Source organism: Diplotaxodon limnothrissa, linkage group LG1 (assembly GCF_057381915.1).
Source record: "Diplotaxodon limnothrissa isolate DT_005_m linkage group LG1, D_limnothrissa_male_GT1.1, whole genome shotgun sequence".
Lineage (NCBI taxonomy): Eukaryota > Metazoa > Chordata > Actinopteri > Cichliformes > Cichlidae > Diplotaxodon > Diplotaxodon limnothrissa.
In genome coordinates this window covers 10,162,268-10,184,667 of record NC_140596.1, presented here as the reverse complement: position 1 = coordinate 10,184,667, position 22,400 = coordinate 10,162,268, and the positions used below count along the sequence as shown (strand labels likewise).

The following is a 22,400-nucleotide window of genomic DNA, read 5'->3' as shown; positions in this document are numbered from 1 at the left end:
GTCAAATTTCGGACAGTGAGTCAATGAGGGTCGCCTCAGCTGTCTGATGACACACCGCCTAGCTGGCTGTGTATCTTCCCTGTAGAAGCAAGGGTGTTCAGGAGCCAAAAACTTGTTTGTTTTCTTTGAATTCGCATCGAAAGCAGCAAATATCATCGTACTTTTTCAGAGTTTGACGCCTACATGTAAATGCGCGTGTCTCCAAAGTACTCCTTGGTGGGTTCTTCTTGGTCATGGTGGTCCTGAACTGACAGCGACCAGCCGGGCTCAAAGCAGCATGGCACTTGAATGTGGACGCCGATGTACTTAACAGTGCCAATACTTCGACAGGTTATTTGAAATGAAAACGAAAGTCAGGCGAGGATAAAGTAGTTGGCTGTTATCACGGTCACAATCATTGACGACCTCTCCATCCATCTCCGGCCCCCTCCCCCTCCCTATCTTCTTCTGTGAGCAGCGTCACGACACCTTTTGAATCCTTAGGTTATACGGTTCGAGTGCACGTGCGCACCTCGACAAACAGTTTTATATCTAAAACTCAAATGTTCCACGTGCGTTCATTTTCTTTCCGCTCGCCGAGCAGTTGCGCTTAAAGTAGCGCAACACATTGCCGCCTCGTCGGCTTATCAACCACCGCGCTCGCAGAGGCTGTAGCCATTTCTGAGGGAAGATGAAGAGGATGATATTAACTCAAGAGGTGAGCTCGGTGTCTTGCTTAAACATGGTCGCTTAAGGGCTTTGAAAACACCACAGAGGTATAGCCATGTCGCCAACTGAGACACTTTACCAATAACAACCTTGGAAGTTTCCTAAAAGTGGACTGAAAAGCGTTCGTATACGCGCTTAGCTTTTGCTTCAACTTTCAGTTAAATTGATATTGTTTCAATTTTGTTAGTTTTACACGGACATCTCCCCAAATTTCAGGAGCAGTTTATAAACACAGTTCATGTTGATATTAGGCATGAGTTGCACGTGCCTGGATGGTGCTCACAACGTCACAATTATGAAGGAAACAGCTGGAAAGCATCAGAGGGGAGAGGGGACTGGTCTATGCCTCGGAGCCAGATGGGTGGCGTTTGAAGGTTAGCAGTTGCTTGGTTTAGCTATAGGGAACCTGCATATAGATAGGGATCTACAGAAACTTAAAACTGACAAGTAATTACATGGCAGTCACATGATTTCCCAATAAACATAATGATCACTAGAGAAAGCACTGGAGAGAGTCTTGAGCTTGAAGAACAGCCCAATGTGAAAACAGGAATTGCTTCATGCCTGTGTGAATTGACTTTTGCAGGGACCTGGTGGTTAGTGGGGAGAGTGGTAATGTGCATGACAATGAGTCTTAAAAGGAAATGTAGTGATAGTACAGTAAAGTAGATTTCCTTTCTCTGTATGTTTAATTTAAGATTTAAATATTGCTTTCAAAATGCAAAGCAGTGGCATGAGGTGGTGAGAATGTTATGAATTGTTTGTTAATATATGAGATTACACATTTCTCAGGTTTGATGTTAGTAACGTTATAAAGTCACTATAAAACTCGTAATGTAGCAAGTGGAACTGTTTAACTCTGAGAGTTCATGTAGACATTTCTGTTGCTATGGGCCAAGCAGGCCACCTATGCTGGTTCACCTTAAGGTGAACTTAACTTGCATACAGAGAAGTTGGCTGTTAGAATCACTTAGTCAAAAGGATTTTTTAGGTGGGCTTTTCTTATAGCCATCACAAAACTGCAGCAGCAGCTGGATAACTGCCAGTTAAACAAGAAAAATCAAACTTATGACTTTATCTTTTTTAGGAATCATTTTTTAGTTTATTAGCTTGTGCACATTGCTCTGTTGTTGTTGTTGTTTTTTGCATAATATTATCCATATTAGGCTGGTGTCTCTGATAACAAATCACACAGTCAGTAGTTGAGAGCACCATAATTTTTTTTATGCTGGTAGAATGTTATGTTAAACCATTTACTAGCATGGCTATTATTTTAAATATATGCTGTGATAAAGAAAAAGATGCCAGACAAAAATATGGGACAAATGTCTGTGTTCATTTGTGTGCCTGTGTGCATGTTAAGTCAGCATAATAACTGACCTCGGTAGGCTTCTGTCATCTTCCGCTGGTCTGTGGTTGCAGAACACGCACATGCGCATGCTTAAAGGGCCTCCTTTGCCTCTGTCCTTAGCTGTTGAAATTCTATCAGCTGTCTGCACCTCCCACACATTCTGCAGTAGCAGGGCAGGCAGCTTCATTGGTTGTGAAGGTAGGGGGTTGAGGCGCATTTGTGCGTATGTGTGTATTTGAAAAGGGTGGGGGTACAGGAAGAGGCACCTGCTGGTGGCTGGCGGTTGGTTTGCACCAGCTGCTTTGCTGCACACATGAAAGGCAATGCTGACAGATAACTGACAGTACCAAGTTTCTCCAGAACCATGACATAGCCTTCACTTGGATAAGTGCTTTTATATGTCAGATTGATAGAGTCATGCAGTTTTACTGCTCTCAAAGAATGCATCATTGATGATGAAGTGGATGACAAAGTTCAATATGGTGGACAAAAATATACTTGATAAACTGTTGTGTCATCTTTTAACTGGAAATTATTTGTGCATGTGTTTAAAGGTTGATTATGCTAATAAGTTTTTTTTTTTACCAAATGAAATCTGATGTAGGCCATAGATTACCAGCTGAAACTTTATCATCTGATATAAGTATTATAATTTATATTTTTTTCTCTTCATTTTAGGGCATGAAAACTATATAGTCGGCATGCTGTAGCTCTAAAGAGAGGCATTTGGGGACCAGTTTGGATCCATTGGTGTTCCAGAGGTTCCAGTCATCCTCCAGCCTCCACCATGGACTTCTTTAATGACCCTAGCCTCTTTGGTGGAGGTTTGGAAGGGCTGGATGACGATGGCTTCGCTTCAGCACCATCACTCGTGGATGAGCTAAATCTTACTGCTGACTTTGAACCGCTCCAAGTGGAGCCTCTTGGCCCTGGGAAGCATCAAGACATGATGCCACCAGCTTCTACCCAACAAGCTATGCCTAGTTACAGCCAGTCAATGGGTCATTACATTGACATTAAGGCCAATGTGGCTCAGGCATTTTCTGGTTCTCAGGGCATAAGTGAAGGCATGATTACAGAGCAACATGGCTCATACCATAATGCTCCCATGAGTCAAGTTCCTCAATCCAATGGGCTCTTCTGTAACAGTGGCAGTCCGATGTGGGGTAACCAAGACCAGAATGGGAACATGTACCAGGCCTTACCTCAACAGCAGCTTTGTCATCAACAGCAACAACTACAAAGCCAGCAACTTCATGGCAGACATCAAACACAGCACCATCCCTGTTATCAGCAAGAGGAGCAGCAGCACAGAATGCGACAGCAGCAGCTGCAACAACAGCAAAGTCATCAGCAACAGCTGTTAAACCAGCACCAACAAATTAACACACAGACTGTGTCCCTGCAGCAGCAGCATCACAATTTCCCGTTTCACCAGGGAGGCCAGTCCAGCAGCCAACAGCAAATTCACCACACTCAGCAGCAGGTTCAGCGCCAACTAACTGTGAGAGAGCAGCAGTTCCACTCAAGAGCTCTTCCAAGTAAGCATTATTTGGAAAGTCAGAATGCTTCTATGACTGCAACTTGCTTGCAAACACAGCCACAGCAAGGTAACTACCAGTTGGTCAGGGAATGTCAAGCTTTCCCTGGAACAGGACTGGAAGAATCTAACCTGTCCTTTCCCATGCACTCATCATCTATGGTTCATTCCCTGCCCATATGCTCTGTCAGTTCTGCCAGAGCTTATCAACCAACTCAGTACCCTACTTATCCTGGGGAGCCAGAATTACCCAGTCTCAATGAGCAATCTTTGTCCTCAGCCTCGGTGTCTAGGCCCAGCAACACCACTGCACCACTCACTTCTACAATACCCGAACTTACAGGGACACCATGCCAGTTTTCATCCACTGCACATTTGAGTCAGCAGCACACTAGGACCCCAATTAGCCAGGCAGAGGAATGTCCTTTCCGTGCTATACGTTGCTCCAGAGAAACCCAGGGAAACTGCAAGTCATCTGAGCTGTTTGGTGAATCTATGCGACCCTACCCCAACATCACCACCCACCTGCCTTCTGAGCAGCCTCAGAGTTGTAGGGTTATCAACACTAATGGATACCAAGCTTTGGGAGACAGCCTTTTACCATCAGCAGCTCATGATGAAGACTTGGATGGCCTGGAGCCTCCTGACCTCCTGCCTGACCTACTGCCCCAGCTTGAGCATGTTTTTAAGCAAGAGGACAAATCTAACTGTGGCTGGACTGATACTACTCAGGAGATTGGAATTGAGTACAGGAAACCATCACCCATTGAGTACAGTGAAGATAAGGTAACACATTTCATCCTTTTTGTTCCTAAAGCATTTGTTTAAAGGCACTGCACTGATCTTTATATATAACCATACACCTCATACTTAACACCCATTTCTAAGTTATAGTCAGTGACAAGAATGAAAATGAATAAGCTGAATGAAATGAAACAGTGATGTGTTGAATTTCACAATTTTAAATATTTTTTTTCTTTAATAATGGAGAAATATTTTCTTCTTTCCATATTATGGCACAGAATTCGGCCACTCATATAATGCTTAGCTATCTCAGGTAGAACATGTGCTTGCCTAGTAGAAAACCTGCAATCAGCAGTGGAAAGGGGAAGGTGTATCTTGGGCAGTCTGAAAGCTATCTGAAAATGATAATGGTCAGTCCAACCTGGCCTGTCTGTCTGGGCAGTGCACTGACAGCAGCTCAGGCCTGATTAGGCTAAGAGTGGCAGGAGAGTCTTCAGGACTTAGCTGTAAGCATACTTAGGGCTATATCAAGATGTGGGTCAGGGCAAGCCAGAAGCACTTGCACACTGCCTCGCTGGAGTGTGGGGGAGGTTGCACGCTGTTGTGGTAGCTGCCACAGTTTCTGTGTGTGTCTGTGCGTGAGTGCGTGTGCACGTGTGAGAGAGTGAGCGGTAGGAAAAGAGCACGGTGAAGGAGAGTGGTTAGCACTTCAGAGCGGGGGAGGGGGTTTGAGAGATGGAGAGGGCAGCAGCTCATGGAAAAAGGAGAGCTTAGGAAAGAAAGGGAGGGAAAGAGACAGAGAGGAAGAGCATGACAGAGAGAAGAGAAGCGGAGGGGGAGGTTGGGTGAATGCATTAGCTGGCTGTAACAGGCTTCAGGCGGTTCCTGGACCTCAGATGGCTTGTAACTTAGCAGCATCCATGCACTACCATCGCCCATGAGTGACACATGACCACCAGCTAAAGTCACAGACCTTTCATCATGCTCTGCACACTTTATGTGCATATGTAGATAGAAACATATTTTTGTGTTTTCTTTTGAGAACATTTGTGTTAGATTTCAGAATTTTTGTTACTAAAACAATGAAAATTATTTTTTTAAGGCACGCTTTATATATAGGCACTTTTTTAAAACCATAAAAGCACTTGTGTTTCCTATGGCCCTCTACTGACAAAACATCTCATAACCACTAACCGTACAGAAGTGTTGTTTGGCAATATTGTACCAACCTCACCTTTGTCTGTATCTGCACTTACCCTAGTGTAGTAAACACTTATATTACTACAATTTTATAGTATGTGTTTGAGTGACTCATTTAAATCTCTGTAAACAGGGACCTCTTACTAGCAGCAGGTCCATTATGTCTCCCCAATTTTAAAAGCAAATATATGCCCCAGAGCCAAAACAAAACTTGTGTTTTGAGTAGCTCATCTATACCCCAGCATTCAGCAGGTGATAACAAAACTGGTGCTGCGCCTAAACCAGAGCTCATCCACACAGGCCATTTGCTCATCTGCAAAGGTCCTTGATTGAAATGGGGCCATGAACCACAGCCATATGAACAAGCCTCTCCCTGTCTGTGTCAACATCCAGCCCTGTGTTGATGCTTACAGGCTGACTGTGCTATTCATGTGCACTGATGTGTGAAGAGCCTGCTGATAGTGTGTTTGCTGAACAGGCAAGGCATCAGGGGATAGCGGCCCACTCTTCACTCCCCCACAGTGAATGTGGCTAATTAGGATTTCCAATGTTTGTAATGGTCAGCTACAGATGTAATGACTCGCCAGGGTTAAGATTTAAGACTTATCACAGGTTTCAATATTCTGTACTTTTACATAATTAAATATTTAGAAAATGTCAAAGTTCGGTTGAAATAAATTTAAAAATAAACAACAGACCTTCTTGCAATGGAACCAAATCAAATATCATGTCTGTCAGCATACTGACATTAAATCAGTGAGATAGCTTTGGTTATCCTCTTTCGCTTAGTGGAAGGGCAGCCCATGATCCCAGCTGTCATAGGGCAAGAGGCTGGGTACACCCTACCTGGTAGCAATTTCTGCATTATTACATAAGCAAAGGTTGAACCACACCCATTTTGGTTTTTGCTACATACCTGTTACGTTTCTGGGCTTGGTTTTGAACGACTGTAGTGTTGACAAAAATCAGTCCTCAAACATAAACGGTTGCCAGATGTACTCAAGACAACATTGGAATAGTTCCTGCTATTCCAGAAGCAATAGTACCACATTTTGTCACAGTGACAGAAAATTATACCACAGCAGTATTTCAGCTACTACTAGATATGTGTAGAACTCTTGCTTTATTTCCATGAATCAATTTGGCAACATGTATTCCATGCTAGTGGGCTGATTCTCATGATTCGCATTTCTTTGGTCATTTGGTAATTGTTTAGTTTGTTCCTTAAACATGGGTAAACTAAAAAGTACCTTTCTTCTGGTCATTTCATCTCTACACTAAGTTGCAAATTTGAGTAAATAATCAATTAGATCATACTACATTATTATTTATTTTTTTAGGCGTGGGAAAATTCTGAGGGTTCATCTCTAATTCTCAGCATCTTGATCCAGTAGTAAAAGCAATAATGAAACTAGAGCTAGTGATGACTGGGGATTTTACAGTACTAGAAATTTAGTAGTTGGTACCAATACCAATAGAACTAAAAGATTCACAATGCCAAATTCAGTTGTACTTAAACACAAAGTCCTTTGTTTGCTTGGGGGTGGCTGGAGCCTATCTCAGCTACCATAGGGCAAGAGGCAGAGTACACCCTGGTCAGGTTGTACACAGAGAAACAGAGAACCATTCACACTCATAGTCAGACCTATCTGCAATTAACTTAACCCAACTAATTGCATGTCTTTGGACTGTGAGAGGAACCCTGAGAGAACCCACACAAGCACAGGGGAGAACATGCAAACTGTGTGGTCCTTTACGCTGTGAGGCAGCAGTGCTAACCACTAGGGGTGGGTTTTGATAATCGATTTATCGATTAAAATCGATTCTGGCTTGGATAACGTGATATCGATTCATTAAAATCGTGAATCGATTTTGTAATATAAATTTATTTTGCCCGAAAAGCCAGAATTTCAGGTTAAACCTCATAAAATTTCAACAACCACCAAACAGCTAAAACAGTAAATGAGAGCAGGTACACGGATTCTGCACAAAGATGTAAACACAAAGCGTAGATCCGCCGACGGATCAGAAGCAGTGAGATGTCGCCTTTCTCACCCGACGGCACGGACACGGTCGGGGCTGAAAGCCAACAGCTCACTGATTCTGATGTTTCAGCGGGTCCACGCTTTGTGCTTATGCCCTTTTTGCGCTGATTCTGAAGCTTTATCTCTCTCCAAACAATATTGACCAAACCGGCAACAAAAGACGATCCAAACTACACTTCACATAAACATTGTCTTGAATTCACTCAGACTTTTGCTGTTTTGCTTTCACTACGATAAAACGCTTAGTCGTGTCTCTAATAAAACCTCTGTAACTTCAGAGGTAATGTTCATATGTTGATTAATGGTTTTCTTTCGTTTTTGATCGACTGCAGAATAATTTTATAAAATCCCAGGCCAGGAAAATCACCTTGGTGTTTTTCTGTGTTTTATCCTCAGTTACTTTGACACAAAGGCATCTGCTGTGATGCTTACACCTTTGATAAAGTCTTGCGAGTGTCAGCTTCCTTTTTATAGATACAAAAATATGTAAATGTACTGATCTGAATTATGATATTTCTGAACGTCTGAGGCAAAATTTCCCAGATTCAAATCGAATCGAATTGGATCGAATCGTGGATCGAATCGATTCGGGACCTTGTGAACCGGAATCGAATCGATTCTAGAAATCAGTGACGATACCCAGCCCTACTAACCACCACCTTACTGTGCTGTTCTGGCCTACTACTGTTAGTTATATTATGTTAGCATAGGCATTTAATTTTAGCCATTGAAAAATATTTTAGTATCTGGAGTAAAGCTGGTTTCAGAATATCAGTCTCAGCTGTCTTAAACAAAATAGTAACAAGCATTTCAGGATAAAATTAGAGAGGTAATACTGTGGATGTCGTTACCGTGAATTGAAACTTTGAAGAAATCTGGAGGCTTGTCTTCACTAAATTGGAAGTATTTCGTCCCTTTGTTCAAAAACTGAAAGAGCATCGTTTGGATATTGGCTTTTGTGAATCAATTAAATCAATGTCTTGGTCCACCAACTCAACCCACCCTACTCTAAACACAAAGTGCTTCTATAGCTGAATCTTCCCTTGTCATCAGTGATTCAGAACAGAGCTATTGTGACCACTACACTACTCACTATTTTTCATATGTTGTGCCATTTCTAGTTTTGCCTTTGCTTCTTTCTTCTTCAATAGGTAAGGCTAGACTAGAATACTTGTAGCCATGTGCCTCCCCCTGCAGTTCTGGAAGAGTAGCCACCTCAGTCAGTACACTGCTTACAATGCCAAAAAAAAACCAAGTACCATCACGTTTTCAGGATTTTGATATTAAATTGTGTTGTAAGGATCGGTCTTCTGACATCCCTAGTGCTGTCAGGAAATTGTATTGAGTAATACAAAGAGAAGACTGCAATGAATACTCATTTTATATTCATCCACCATGCAGTCACACTGGCCACTGAAATTTGAATTGATTTGATAAAGGCATGTTTGAAATAATGACATTTATCCAGTGTCATAGGTTGTTGAATGTTTGGTGTCTATGTTGGCAGTGTACCCAGTAAAGCAAAATGAAAGTCTGCTAAATACACACACATATCACTTTGTTTATTTTTTGCAAGTCATATTGACTTAGGCTTTTTTGCAGGAAAGACTTAAGGGTATGGTAATCCTTTAGAGCTACAAATTGAAAATTAATTGTTGGTTATATAGGTGGTGCAATGGTGCGTGTCATCTCACAGCAAGAAGGTCCTGGGTTTGAATTCACTGTGGCCTTTCCTACCCCGAGGACATGCTCTTGTTTTTGCTTTTTTTTCTTCTAACTTTATTTATCACTGTACAAAGAAACAGGGCAGCTGTGTCCTCAGAATTTTGAGATTCTAGTTGTGAAGGACAGATGATTTTAAAATCTCAACATTGATATCTCCTTAGATATATAAGTTATATGATTATCTTCACCCCCCCCCCCCCCTTTTTTTTTTCTTCTTTTAAGAATATCAATATGTTGTCTAGCCCTGTTTTTAAATCAGCTATCGACTAAACTAGTTAGCAAGCTCAGCTAGAGCTTTTTAGCTTTACTTGAAAATGCTTCATTGTGTGTGTTGGTCAGCCAAGGCTTATACTACAAAACAAGTTCAGCCTACCCAGGATATCTTTCCATTATCTGGCCTTAAGAAGGTGGTTATCAACTTGAAAAGTCAACCTAAGGTTTCCAAATGTAACTACAAACACGTTCACATGAAAGGTGTAGAGTTGGCAGCATATGACCAGTCCCAAACAAGGACAGCTCTACATTATAAGTGTATATTAGCAGAGCGGCCAATTTTATAAAGGAAGATATGATGATTCTGTGATATTAGAAAAATATTAAGAAGGTAAATATATGTAATACAGGCTGCAAGCAGCATATTTGATGCAGACATAGGAGTAAATATGTGTAATAGGAAATGTTTGTATTAAAAGCACTATGTGAATATGTGAACCTTGTGTGCTTTAGTTAGTAAAACTAAAAAGTAACTAGTAATTGAAAAAAAGTATTTCTTTCTGATTTAAAATCAGAAAGAAAACTGGATAAAACATTGAGACTTGGGCATCCACTTCTGAGAAGATTGACAAATTCCTTAAATACGAAATTTCTATGTTTCTGTAGTGGTTAATTCACCAGTATGTGTGCAAGCTCTTTTAACAAAATGCTATTTATCAAAATTAAATGTTTTAATACATATTGTTGCTATCCACTATTTTAAAATGGACTGTTTTATATAAAAGCAGGAAAAAGTGAAGCACAGTATTATTTTTTTATTAAGATGCCAAATTACTGTTATTCACTTGCATACCCAAAAAGAAGAAATTGTTTTAGTGGTTGAATGTTGTACTTGACTAATTTCAGACGTCTCAGAGCAGTCCAGTGTGCTGGCTTAAATTTGGGTGGAAAAAACGAAAATTCATTTATTTGAAACTTCTGTTCCTAGTGTACTCAAACTGAAAGATATTTGCCAAACAGATATTTGCCAAACAAAAGGCTGAATACTGAATGTATTGCCTTTTGGTGTTGAGGACCCATTTCCATTCAAAACCAAAATATTTCTGGGCACTCAGCTCACTGACAGTCCATAAGGCCGATATGACATTACATTGCATATTTTGGTCTTACACATTTGATTGGGACTGGGATTTTGATGCTGCAAGTTTATAAAAAAAGAAATAAGACAACTACTTTTGCCATTAAGCCTCTCTTTCTTATGGAGTCATGTTTTTACCATGTGATGTTATTTCAGCTTCAGTTCATTTTATTCTGTTGTGGCAAATATAAGGCCCTATTTGTCATTGTTTTGGCACCTGGATGTGTGGAGTGCTAGCTTTGTTGTGTTAATGAATGGCTTTGTCATTTTTTCTTTGGCATGCTACTACACTCTACTGTTTGTAATTTTCATAACACTAGAGGCTACGGCTTTCATGCTGAATAGAAAAGAGAAGTGAGACTGATGAACACTGATTGCCCGGGTGGCTGTAGTCATTTGGGGGGCCCCCCAGCAGTGATACTGAGCAGGTACATCCCCGCTGGCTTTCTATATCGCTGGTGTATTGCTGCTTTCCCCTCTCTGCCCAGCCTTTTCCTCTGAGTTGTATTTCCAGTCATCAACTTTGAATATGCATGCTTGTAAAAAGGATTGCTGTTTCTGTGACAGGCTAGCTTGAGTACTTCCTGACCTCTCTGGGGTTTATGTAACTTCTAGCCACCCAAACTGGGCAAGCAATGCCATAATCAGTACTGAAACATGACACCATGCGTCACCCCGTTTGTCACCCCACAACCGACATGTGCCACACACACACACTTGTACTTGGAGAAACCTGTGCCCACATGGTGATAGCCTGTCTTATTCACACACTTTCCACTTTGTCTAATAACCTGCTCCAGTGTGACACGCAGAGCTTTGTATGTGTGCATTTCTTCTTCTGTCTGTCTTTCACTTTCTGTCTTGGTTGCTCACTCTACGAAGCATTCTGTCTGCTTCATCCGCTCTGATTGTCTTGTCTGTTTGGAGGCCTGCCAGATGAGGGCGGGGGATAACTGAGGGTCAGAGGTAGACAGGAAGTCAGGCGGCCTTTGCTGTGAGCGGAAGGGGAGGGTTCAGTGGGAGGAGGGGCTGAGAACTGAGAGGGAGGAGGGAGTTGTACTTGGATTGAGTGTGTCAGGAGCATGTGGGAACGCTGCCAGCCTCAACTGCACAGTAGGTCTGAATTTAAAGTATGCCCTTTTATGCTGCTTTTCTTTCCTTTCTACTCTCTTTTGCCTCCTTCTCCAGGGATTAAATGGCTTTGAATATTTTTGGGGGTGATGGGTGGGTGAGTGTTTGCCCAGCGGTCAAAATGTGAAGGGTTTTTTTTGTGTGTGTATGTGACTGGAATGTCTTTTTGGTTGTGACGCAACCTTCTTGAACTCACGCTAACCTTTGACTGGCAGAAAGGGCGGTTGGACTACCACAGTGTCTCTTGAGTATGAAAAGATTCAGTTCAAGGGGGACATCTTAAAAATCACTTGTAAATTATTTCAGTATAGGGTGCAGCAGATGAAATAAGAAAAGACGCAGAGGAGTAATGACCCCTTTGTCCTTGTGTTTACACCTATACAATGAGTGAGAAAATTGAGAGGATAAAAGCAAACCCTTAATATGACTAAAAACTTAAGGAAAGTTATCTAAAGTGAATAAGACTGGAATAAGTGCATAAGTCTGTCATTCTGTTCCAGTCTGTGGTTTTTGCACCACAGCTTGACTTTGACACACTAAATGTCAATTGTATTGTCCCGAGAGACGGCAGTTGGCTTAGTGATTTGTAACTTCAGCAAACAGGTTTGTGTCAGTAGGAAGTCATTAAATAGTTGCCATGGACGTTGTAAGTGGAGACTTTTATTGTGTGTTATGCTTGTGTGTGTGTTTTTTGTTTTTCATTTTTTTAACAACATTTGACTTACTCAGTTGACTGTTTACCTTAGCAGAAGAGGGTTGACTGTTGAAACCGGTATGTCATAATCAATCATTGCTCCCCGTTTTGTGAGTCAGGCTACAGTGTTGTCAGACAGGCTTTGCAAAGGTTAAAAAAATGACAAGAGTATTTTAGTCACCTTAATTTTGGGCCTTTAATGTGAAAATCTGACTTTTATTTGTGTCTTTTTGGGTATATTTTTTTTATATTGATCATGCTGCAGCAAACCTACAAAATGTAATCCACATGGAGCCAGGGTTTTTCTTGCATATGACAAAAAATGTTGGTCACCATCAAAGAGGTGCTGGCCTTCCAAAGGAAAACAAAACAAAAAACAGCCATTAAAATTTCATTTCATCAAGCTTCAATTTAATTTTTGTTTTTTAAATATCCAGAAACAACAGGAAAATGCACAGAGATCTGTTAAGTAAGTTACCCCACACTTAACCATATTAGCCATGTGCCAGTCAAGTATTTGAACCAAATACTGATCTGATACTGATTTAAAAAAGTGGATCGCATATTGGTGACAATGACACAATCCATCAGTTCAATCAAAGCTGTTCTCTTTTGTTCAGCAAAACTAGCAAACACCAGCCGTTTGGAGGTGTTTCACACCGGCTATATCAACAGCTGCTATTTGTACGTTTGCAGATGTTTTTTTGTTTTTTTTGGGGGGGGGGGGGATCTTTTTTTTACCTAAACTGTGGTCAAAGCAAATGTTTTAGTAAATGACATCCTGTAGCGCTGTTTTCTGCCCATCTCCTAGCCCTGGACCTGTACAGGTCCTGGATGGAGGGAACATCAGCACCAATGATCCTCTCTGCAGACATGATTGTCCTTTCCAGTCTGGCCCTGTCCTGCTTTGTGGCTGAGCTGAACCAGACAGTGATTGACATGCATAGGACAGATTGGATGATGATAGTGTAGAACATGACCAGCAGCTTCAGTGGCAAGTTGAACTTCCTGAGTAGCTGCAGGAAGTACAACATCTGCTGGGCCTTCTTTCAGACAGAGTCTATATGTGAGGACCACTTCAGATTGCGGGGATCCACTTCCTGTCTGTATGCTGACACATCATATTTCTGGATCAGACCAATGACAGTGGTGTCCTTGATAAACTATAGGAGTTTCACATATGGTTCTCCTGAGGTGCACTCATTTGTCTAGAGAGAGAAGAGCAGCGGAGAGAACACATCTCTGGATGAGGCTGGTGCTAATGGTCTGGTGATCCACTGACAGGTGGAAGCTAGGTGAACTTCCAGTGCAATGTCCTTCTGGTGGCTTAACACAAGTCTTTCAAAGGACTTCACAGCCACAGATGTTAGCACGACAGGCCTGTAGTCATTTAATCCTCTGGTGGACTTTTTTGGCACAAGGATTTTTTTCTTGGGCCTGTTTTAACAAATGCAAACAGTTATGTGGACAATGCTATATCGCTATATAAAGTGCGGATGCAACTGAGTTAATCATACTTAGCTGCTTCATCAACACCCCAAGGCCCATTTTAAGTTACCACAAGGTCCAGTCATTCTTTGTTGTACTGTGAAAGCCACTGAAAATAATGGGTTTGAGAGAGCAGCACCTGCTGTTTGTGTGATGCATAACTATGTAGAGTTGGGACCGAGCAGAGCTGTAGTCTTGCATGCTCTATGCAGTTTCTCTCTTCCTGTTAGCCCCCAAAACCCCATTCCCTTAGACACAAAGAAAACAAAAAACCCCAACAATTGTTTGACCCCCTTAAAGCAATCACTTTGGAGAGAATGGGAAGGGAAAAACTCCCTTTTAACAGCAAGAAACCTCCGGCAGAACTTAGGCAGGGGCGACCATATGCTGCGGCTGGTTGGGATGAGGGGAGGAAGACAAGACGAGACACACTGTGAAAGAGAGCCAGAGATTAATAATAACTAATGATTAAATACAGAGTGGTGTATAAATACATAGTGAGTGAAAAAGAAACAATGCATCAGTTGGAGTCCCCAGTAGCCTAGACCTACTGCAGCGTAACTAAGGGAGGATCGAGAGTAATTTGATCCAGCCCTAACTTTTATCAAAAAGGAACGTTTTAAGCCTAATTTTAAAAGTAGAGTAGGTGTCTCTCTCTCCTGAATCCAACCTGGGAACTGGTTCAACAGAAGAGGGGTCTGGAAGCTGAAGCTGTACCTCCCACTTTACTTTTAAGTACATTAGGAAAGTAAGTCTGCAGTCTTAGAGTGAGGTAAGGGGGTTATTCTGTACTGTAGTGTCTATAGCCCAGTTTGATCACACCAGTAAAATTAATGCATATATTGTATGTTAAAAAATACATTTACATTTTTGTAAAGTACATTCTGAAAACATTAAACTCAACCATAGCCAAGATTATTTTTTTAAATAAAGCTGAAATCAGAAGCATAATTGAAGACTTGCTTTAACTTGCTCCCTTTAAAAACTGCTAAATTATTTTTTTGTCATTTAAATGTGGAATATTTGTAGAAGAAATGCAAATAGCATAAAATAACTTCAGAGTTTTTCACACACCATAAATCTGCATTACAATTTTGAGATCATAGTGGAAAAGAATAAAAACGTAAAAATAAAATATAGTACAAATACTGTTGATATGATTCATACAACTTGTTTCGTTGCCATTGAATAAGAGCATGGATGGTACCAGTATATTTGGTCAAGTAATTTACCTAACTATAGTTTTAATATATTTATACTTCATTTTAGTATTTCTGACTCAGTTATAAATATTTTGGACTCTTTTGTATTTTATTTTGTGATTAAAAATAAAAAAAAATAAAAAAATAAAAATAGTCTTAAAATTACAAATTTTATCAAAAATAACTATCGTTTCATGTACTTTGTTCAATAATGCATCAGGAAAACAAACCTGAAGAGCCTTAGTTTATATTTTGTGGCCAAACATTTCATAATGTTGTTCTTTACTGATGAAAATTTGACAGTCTGTTTGAAACTGAATAACTATGAAATGAAGTGTGTTTTAAACCCTGCATTTCTGTGTTTATTTTGGGGTTCAGCTGTAACAGTATCAGCAGGGAAGCTGCTTCTTCTCTGGCCATAACTCGTCCCTGCCGCTAGACATTTGTGGCTGACAGCTGTCTGTCTTTGACTTAAGGTGATTTCATACTAGTACAAAAGATGGACAAATTTGTCAATTTAAGTAAAGCCAGGAATATAGTCCCCACAAGGGACTAGTGAAATGTGTGACTAGTTGACTAACTGATGAAATGTTGGCACCAGAAATGCTAGTTGGTTAAACTAATCATATATTGTTGATTTCACTTCAGTTAGCTTTAAGTTTAATAAGAAAAGATCATTAGGGTGGATTGAACATGAGTCATGATTGAATTAAGCTATTTGGCAACTAGAGTTTAATGGCCCATCACAGCTGTACAGATTCCTAGTGATGACTTAGGCAAGACCCCCTGGAGTCTAGATGCTGGTGGTGGTGATGAAGACGGAGGCTTGGATGAAGTTCTTGGTAATGTGAGAGAGGCAGAGATGAGGAGCTGGTGGTTTACACGAAGGTAACCTGTAAATTTGTATATTTCATTGTAGGGCTGCACGATTTTGCATAAAATGAGAATCACGATTTTTTGGCTTAGAATTGAGATCACGATTCTCTCACGATTTTCTTTTCCAGTATAAATATTTATTGCACTTATTAACTGCACATCAACTTCGTATCAGTTGAGACTGAACATAAAAACAATAAATAAACATAAAAACAACAAATGTCTCACGTTTTGTTGTTGCCGCAAAATGTTGTACTACTTGAAATTCCGTCTCCACCATTGCTCGATGCTGCGTGTATAGAGCAGGTAGTGCAACAATAGAAAAATAGTTGCGGGACGGCACTGTGTAGCGTTTGTCTAGGGTGTTGATCATTTTCCTAAATCCCTCGTTTTGCACAGTGTTGATGGGAGCCATATCTTTGGTCAGGTGATAAGTGATAGCCTCCGTAATTTCTTTGTGCCTGCGGGAGTTCGACGTGTATAGGGAAGCGCTGTATAAGGTTCCCGTTATTGATGTTTGGGTGGTTGACCGGGACGGATTTTCTCCTGTCACTTTCTCGTAGGGCTGCTCGATTATGGCAAAAATGATAATCACGATTATTTTCACTGAAATTGAGATCTCGATTATTTGACGATATTTATTTAACCCTTTAAGACCTACTATAGAACCAAGTCCACCAGAGCTTATATTATTTTTTTACATGTTGTAGTGCCATTTGTGGGAGCATTTCAAGTTGCTATACAACTGTTATAGCCCATATTTTAATAATATGTATGCATTAAGTCCATAGTAACTACATTAATTGCAAAAAAGTGCAATAAACTACAAGAAAATTGAAAATCGTTTTTGTTTTTTTACATATATTTCTACTTGGAGAAATTTAAGAGGTTTATCCCTCAAAACTTTAAATACAAAAAAGTTGCAAAAAATAGTTTACAACAACAGGAAATTTATTTTGAGTGTCTTCATAGTTTTATTTTGGAGATACAGCAATTTTTATATACTGCAGGAAAAACAAAAAAACAATCCTATGATGCAAATTTGCAAAGAAAACAGCAGGTGCATCAAAACAAACTATTTCCAGCAGTGCAATTTGAGTTCTAAGCATCCCAGAAACTATTCAGAAAAGTCAAACATGACCAGTATAGGTTTTTAAGGCCTACAAGTAAAAAAACTACATTTCCGCGAAAATGACATCACTTCCTGTTTCGGCCAGGAAATGGTGGACATGTGATAGTTTGCACTGACGACTTTTTCTGGGAAGTGTTATGAACAGCTGATCGGATCGGCAAAGCGTGTTTCTGGAATATTATGTTTTTGTTCCTGCAAGCGCTTTTTATGCAATATTTGCAAAGCTTTATGTGGAAGGAAACCGTGACCGAGGACAAGCTGATGGCATAAGATGTAAGTACAACTCCTCCGGTTTCATATGCAAAACAAATTATTGCGCTAGCTTACACGGTTCAGGTTCTACAGGGATTTAAAAATAGTTACACAAAACGGAGCATGCTGCTCTGACCGGATTTAAAGGGTTAACAATGACTTTAAAAAATAATATCAAATAGTGTGCAACACCACTGAAGTTTTTTTTTTTAACCTCTCTTTTCAACCAACAGCAGTCAGTCTCCTCTTCAAATAACTTCTGCTTAGCTTTCTGAGCTTCCCTCGGGTCCTCTTAATCAGCGGTCTCCAACCTTTTTTGCGCCACGGACTGGTTTATGCCCGACAATATTTTCACGGACCGGCCTTTAAGGTGTCGCGGATAAATGAGGGAGGGGCTAATAATCGGCTCAGTCATTTTTAATGATCGTTGAAAGCCCAGATCGTAATCGTGATTAAAATTCGATTAATTGAGCAGCCCTACTTTCTCGTCATCCCTGATGTGCTCTCCGTTGTTTTTTCCCTGCTAATTTTAGCATCACATGGCACAGCTTCTGTATCACGTGGTATAAGGCTCCGCCCTTGTCATTTGTTGAGCAAGAAGAGTGAGCGCTTGTTTTCATGCAGAGTACGTCCCGGATCAAAATGCGGTACAATCGTCGTCGTCGTCTTTTTTTTTTTTTTTTTTTTAAATCGTTGTCATTTGGAAATGAGATCGCACATAAGTATGAATCGAGATCGCGATTTTCTAACGATTAATCGTGCAGCCCTATTTCATTGTATATCTTACTGTAAACCTACTGTCATTTAATGGTCGGGCATTGCACAGCTATAAGCATTTCACCTCATGTCATACTGTGTATGGTTGTGTGTGTGTGTGTGTGTGTGTGTGTGTGTGTGTGTGACACAAATAAAATTTGAATTTGAGGGAGAATGCCTGATGAGCACTGAGTGAAAGTGCACAAAGTGGAGGCCGATTGGCTTGAAGATGGTGGGCCGAAAGATGATTGGTCCAGACCAGTGATGTCAGCAGTGAGCTTGATAACTTGGGAAAGTGGAAGTAATGAAAAGCACTGTCTAGCCTCCAAACATTCGGGTAGTACACAGATGTGTGATTACACATCTTCCTTATTGAACTTACACATAAGGTTCATTTCAAAGATGTAACACACCCAGCTACCACTAGTAAGGGGTAAAGTAAGGCAGATGACTGCAGTAGTTTGACCAAAAAAATGAGTAAATTGGCACGTAGCAACTCGACAGGAGCAGTGTGTAACCACATTTGTTTGGATACAGTTTCCACTCCTTTTTGATTGTTCTCAATTTGAGTGTATTTTTTCTTTCATGTTTAATTGACTAGTAAATTAGTCAACAGGGAACCCCTGATGAGGTGTGAATTACGTTATGCCTCAGTTGGCTTGGGGGTGACGACCCGATCTTGTTAGACCTCACCATGCTCTTTTACCTTCTTTACCTTTAGCTCAGATTGCATATTAGTTTGGAAAAAAAAAAAACAACATCTCAGTTTTATGTTGCAGCTTATGAGACATGTCATAAAAATGATCTATAATTTGGATTTAACTGTTAAAATGTCATTATCTTAATATAAAGTTAAGATGCAACTAAGGTAATTCTTTTCCTTTTTTTTTTCCATTTTTGCGGGGAAAACGCTTCTGCTCTGCACTCTCGCTCTCTTCGTTTCATAGATATCTGCCATGTGCACAGGAGAAGGTAGAAATCAAAGCTGGGGGGGGAAAAAAAAGTCCTCACTTCATCAAATCTTGAAGGCTGTAGGTTAACTACACACCTGCACTGTGCTTCTTGTGCATGAATGTATGTGGTTGCCTCTATGTGTGTTCCTCCTTACGCAGGCACTGGCCCTGCTCTGCCTTTGCACTGCTTCAATAATGAAGGAGCTGTAAAGGTCTGGCAGTAAGCCCTTTGCTGAGTTCTCTTCCACCTCATCCCTCCCATCCTCCCTCCCTCCCTCTCTCTCTCTCTCTCGCTCTCTCGCTCTCTCTCTCGCTCTCTCTCTCTCTCTCTGTTGCATCCTAAGGGACCTCCTCTCAGCTCCACTCTTCAGTTTGCACCGATGTTCCCATTAATGAATGGCATCATCCGGCTTGCTTGTTTTGCACAGTTCAGTTCCACTTCACTGCCTGGTGTCTGACCTGCTGTGCCATCTCTGATTCAGAGAGCACCACATCATTACTCAGAACAACCACAGCACACACTAACTCAAAAAACCTCTAGAAGGGCACTTTCAAAGCACATCCTCCACCAAGGCAAATGTCCCATTTCACAATTTTTAAGAGAGCAATTCAGATTGGTCCCCATATTAAATTGTTTCTGCCTTAGTGGAGTCTTCCAGCATGAACAAAGTCCCATGAAATTTGACTTTAGAATGAGCACATAGCCCTGAGAATGGACCATGGACTCCATAACCATTTACCATTTCCCTCGGGATGAATAAAGTATGATCAATCAATCAATCAATCAATATAAAGTACAGACACACTGATCCCTTTAACATGCATTCTTTCTCATGACCAGGTAACTCATCTGGATGTCCATTTGTAGAAGTAGGAGTTTACAAATGAAAATGGAAACCACCCTACTGCTCAGTTGATCTATGATTGTTATGTTTATTACTTTATCATTTCAGTTGATAGTGAAAAAGTACAGTAACGCAGGGTATCCTTTAGAGTGGGCCTACATTGTGATTGACAGGTCTCCACTGAATGAATATGGTAGGGTTGGGCAATCTTCTGAATTGGTCTTGTTGCCCTCCTGTGAGATTGCCAGTAAGTGAAACCACTTGTGCAGGGACAAGTCATGCAAAGGTGGCACTGTCCAATCTCCATGTTTGTGTACTGTGTGGCTCAAACACAGAGCAAAGCTATCCAACTAGCTCGACTGCTAGCAAAATAAAGAGACACAATTGGATTTATTTTCTAATTCCAGCCTGACATGTAAGGCTATACCAGCAGGAGACATTTGTGCATATATGGTGTTGAATGATCATAACGAGCCTACCGTAATTAGTGGGCGTACATTTGTGGATATCACCTACAAAGTTAAAACTCTTAAGTCATTGAATTTGCTGCTGCTTCTTTTTTTTCTTTATGCTTAAAGTTCTAACTTGTTCCGTTCATTCTGTTGCTATGAGTATTAAATAGCTTGTCTGTCTCTCCTCCCTTCTTCAAAAGGCACCACACTATGGAGTCTTTCATTTGCAAACAGGCCCCTACAGTGAGGTAGGGGGGAAATAACTGAGTATCTCTGCAAACAGACTTTTACATTAAGCTTTAATTTAAATCAAGATAACAGACAAAGAGGTCCTCCTGCATTCTCTAGTTTTGTTCCAATGATGAATCAATGCCATGGCTACAGATGTTTTTAAAGAGTGCAGAGCTCAGGATTTATCAGAGTTGAAGGGGAAAACAGTGTTGATTGGCCAGCTGTGGTGATCAGTGATGGAGTTACCACCAATAAGAGTTATGAGTTTACCTTGAAAAATGTCATCCCTTGTTAGTAGGGTTTTTTTTTCCCACATTAAAGTGAAGTAAAGAGGCTTATGTGGATTGGAGGCAAGGGAGGCAATGCTAGTTATCTTGGGCAGCATAAGAATTTACTTGCATTTGAGACTAACAGTAGACCCTCTACAGAAATATATTTGGGAGAATGCATGTGAATCAAAAATATTACAATACAAGTAGCTCAAATAGCTTTTTGATTCGACATAAAAACTAATTTTTGTAGGGAATAGATGAGTTTCCAAACTCTCCCTACACTTAAACTGTGATGTATAAATAGGGGGTAGCAAGACTGAGAAAGTTCATATAAATTATGATGCACCGTCCGTCAATTTCTTAGTCAGTTACACTTCTTGCTTGAAAAGTCCAGTTTCAAAGCAACAAGATGGCAATAGTCAAAACTGACTCTTCATGACAGGACTTCACTAACTGGTGTTGTCACATTGACTTTGTGTTTTATATTCTGTCTAGGATAGGGTCCTCTCCTCTGTTTGAAAGTGATATACAAATAGATAGCACTTCCACAAAGATAAGACCGAGTGTGTGGGGGTGTTTATGTGCGATAAGACATACACAGATTTGTTTTGAATGTCAAGAATAAAGTATACTAATTATATTAACCAGTACTCAGAAGTGAGGCTCCTTAGTTGCACTGCTGGTATGTAAAGTGTGTTTGTCAGCTACTAATTGTGAGAGTTGTCCCTCTCTGGATGGATGGTCTCTTGCTTTCATTTTGACTCCTACTCATTCGTGCATGCAAGCAGTGCTAGTCCTTGAAATATCATCTTAAATCTCACTGAGTGTCTGCCCTCTGAGCTGACACTTAAAGATGCAAGAGGGGCAAATGTCCTACTTAGAATTGCTCTCTCTCTCTTCTCAGTCATTGGCCCTGGTTGTCAAAGAGCCCAGACTAGACCATACTATGTATTCTGACCAAGTCCCAAACCCACGTCATGGCTGTTAATTTTTTTAAAAATGTTCACTCACTGGGAAAATTAGCATCATAAGCAAAGCAAACACAAAACTCAGTATGTTAATTAACAAAATATGATTTTAAATCTAGTCATCAGCATAATGAAAGACGTTATTGCTATTCACATGGCTTTAGTTTAATTAGTAACTTTAGAAACACTGCTGCGGGGCAGACAGTGCTTCCGTTTTATTTGGTTAAGTGGGTAGTAAGTCAAAGAGAGAAACAGTTTCAAATATTTACCCATTTGTGATAGTACTTCAGGAGTTAAAAACAATACTGTTTAATGTAAAATCAATTTCCTCTTTTTTTTCTCTTTTGCTTTATTAGTGGAATTTAGACAAAGGCCTGACATTTACTCTGGACTCATACTTGGATGTGAATCACATAAGGTGGCTGTAGACATCTTTTCTCTATACCTCACATTCCTGCTTTGTCTCCTCACAGTCACCCCCTAG

At 40.5% G+C, this 22,400-nt stretch overlaps 1 protein-coding gene across 4 annotated transcripts in view; it reads left to right on the top strand.

The window, feature by feature from the left end:
- Positions 1-22,400, top strand: part of chd9 (chromodomain helicase DNA binding protein 9) — a 73,904-nt gene that overhangs the window by 269 nt on the left and 51,235 nt on the right. For 2 of the 4 annotated variants that reach the window (XM_085363498.1, XM_085363446.1), the window contains exon 2: positions 2,738-4,385. In XM_085363498.1, coding sequence (XP_085219624.1) covers positions 2,847-4,385 — 1,539 coding nt within the window. In that variant the 5' untranslated portion in view covers positions 2,738-2,846. Of the gene's footprint in view, positions 1-2,737; positions 4,386-10,951; positions 11,782-22,400 lie in introns of those variants that run through there. The other 2 variants (XM_085363648.1, XM_085363727.1) reach the window with 2 other exon arrangements.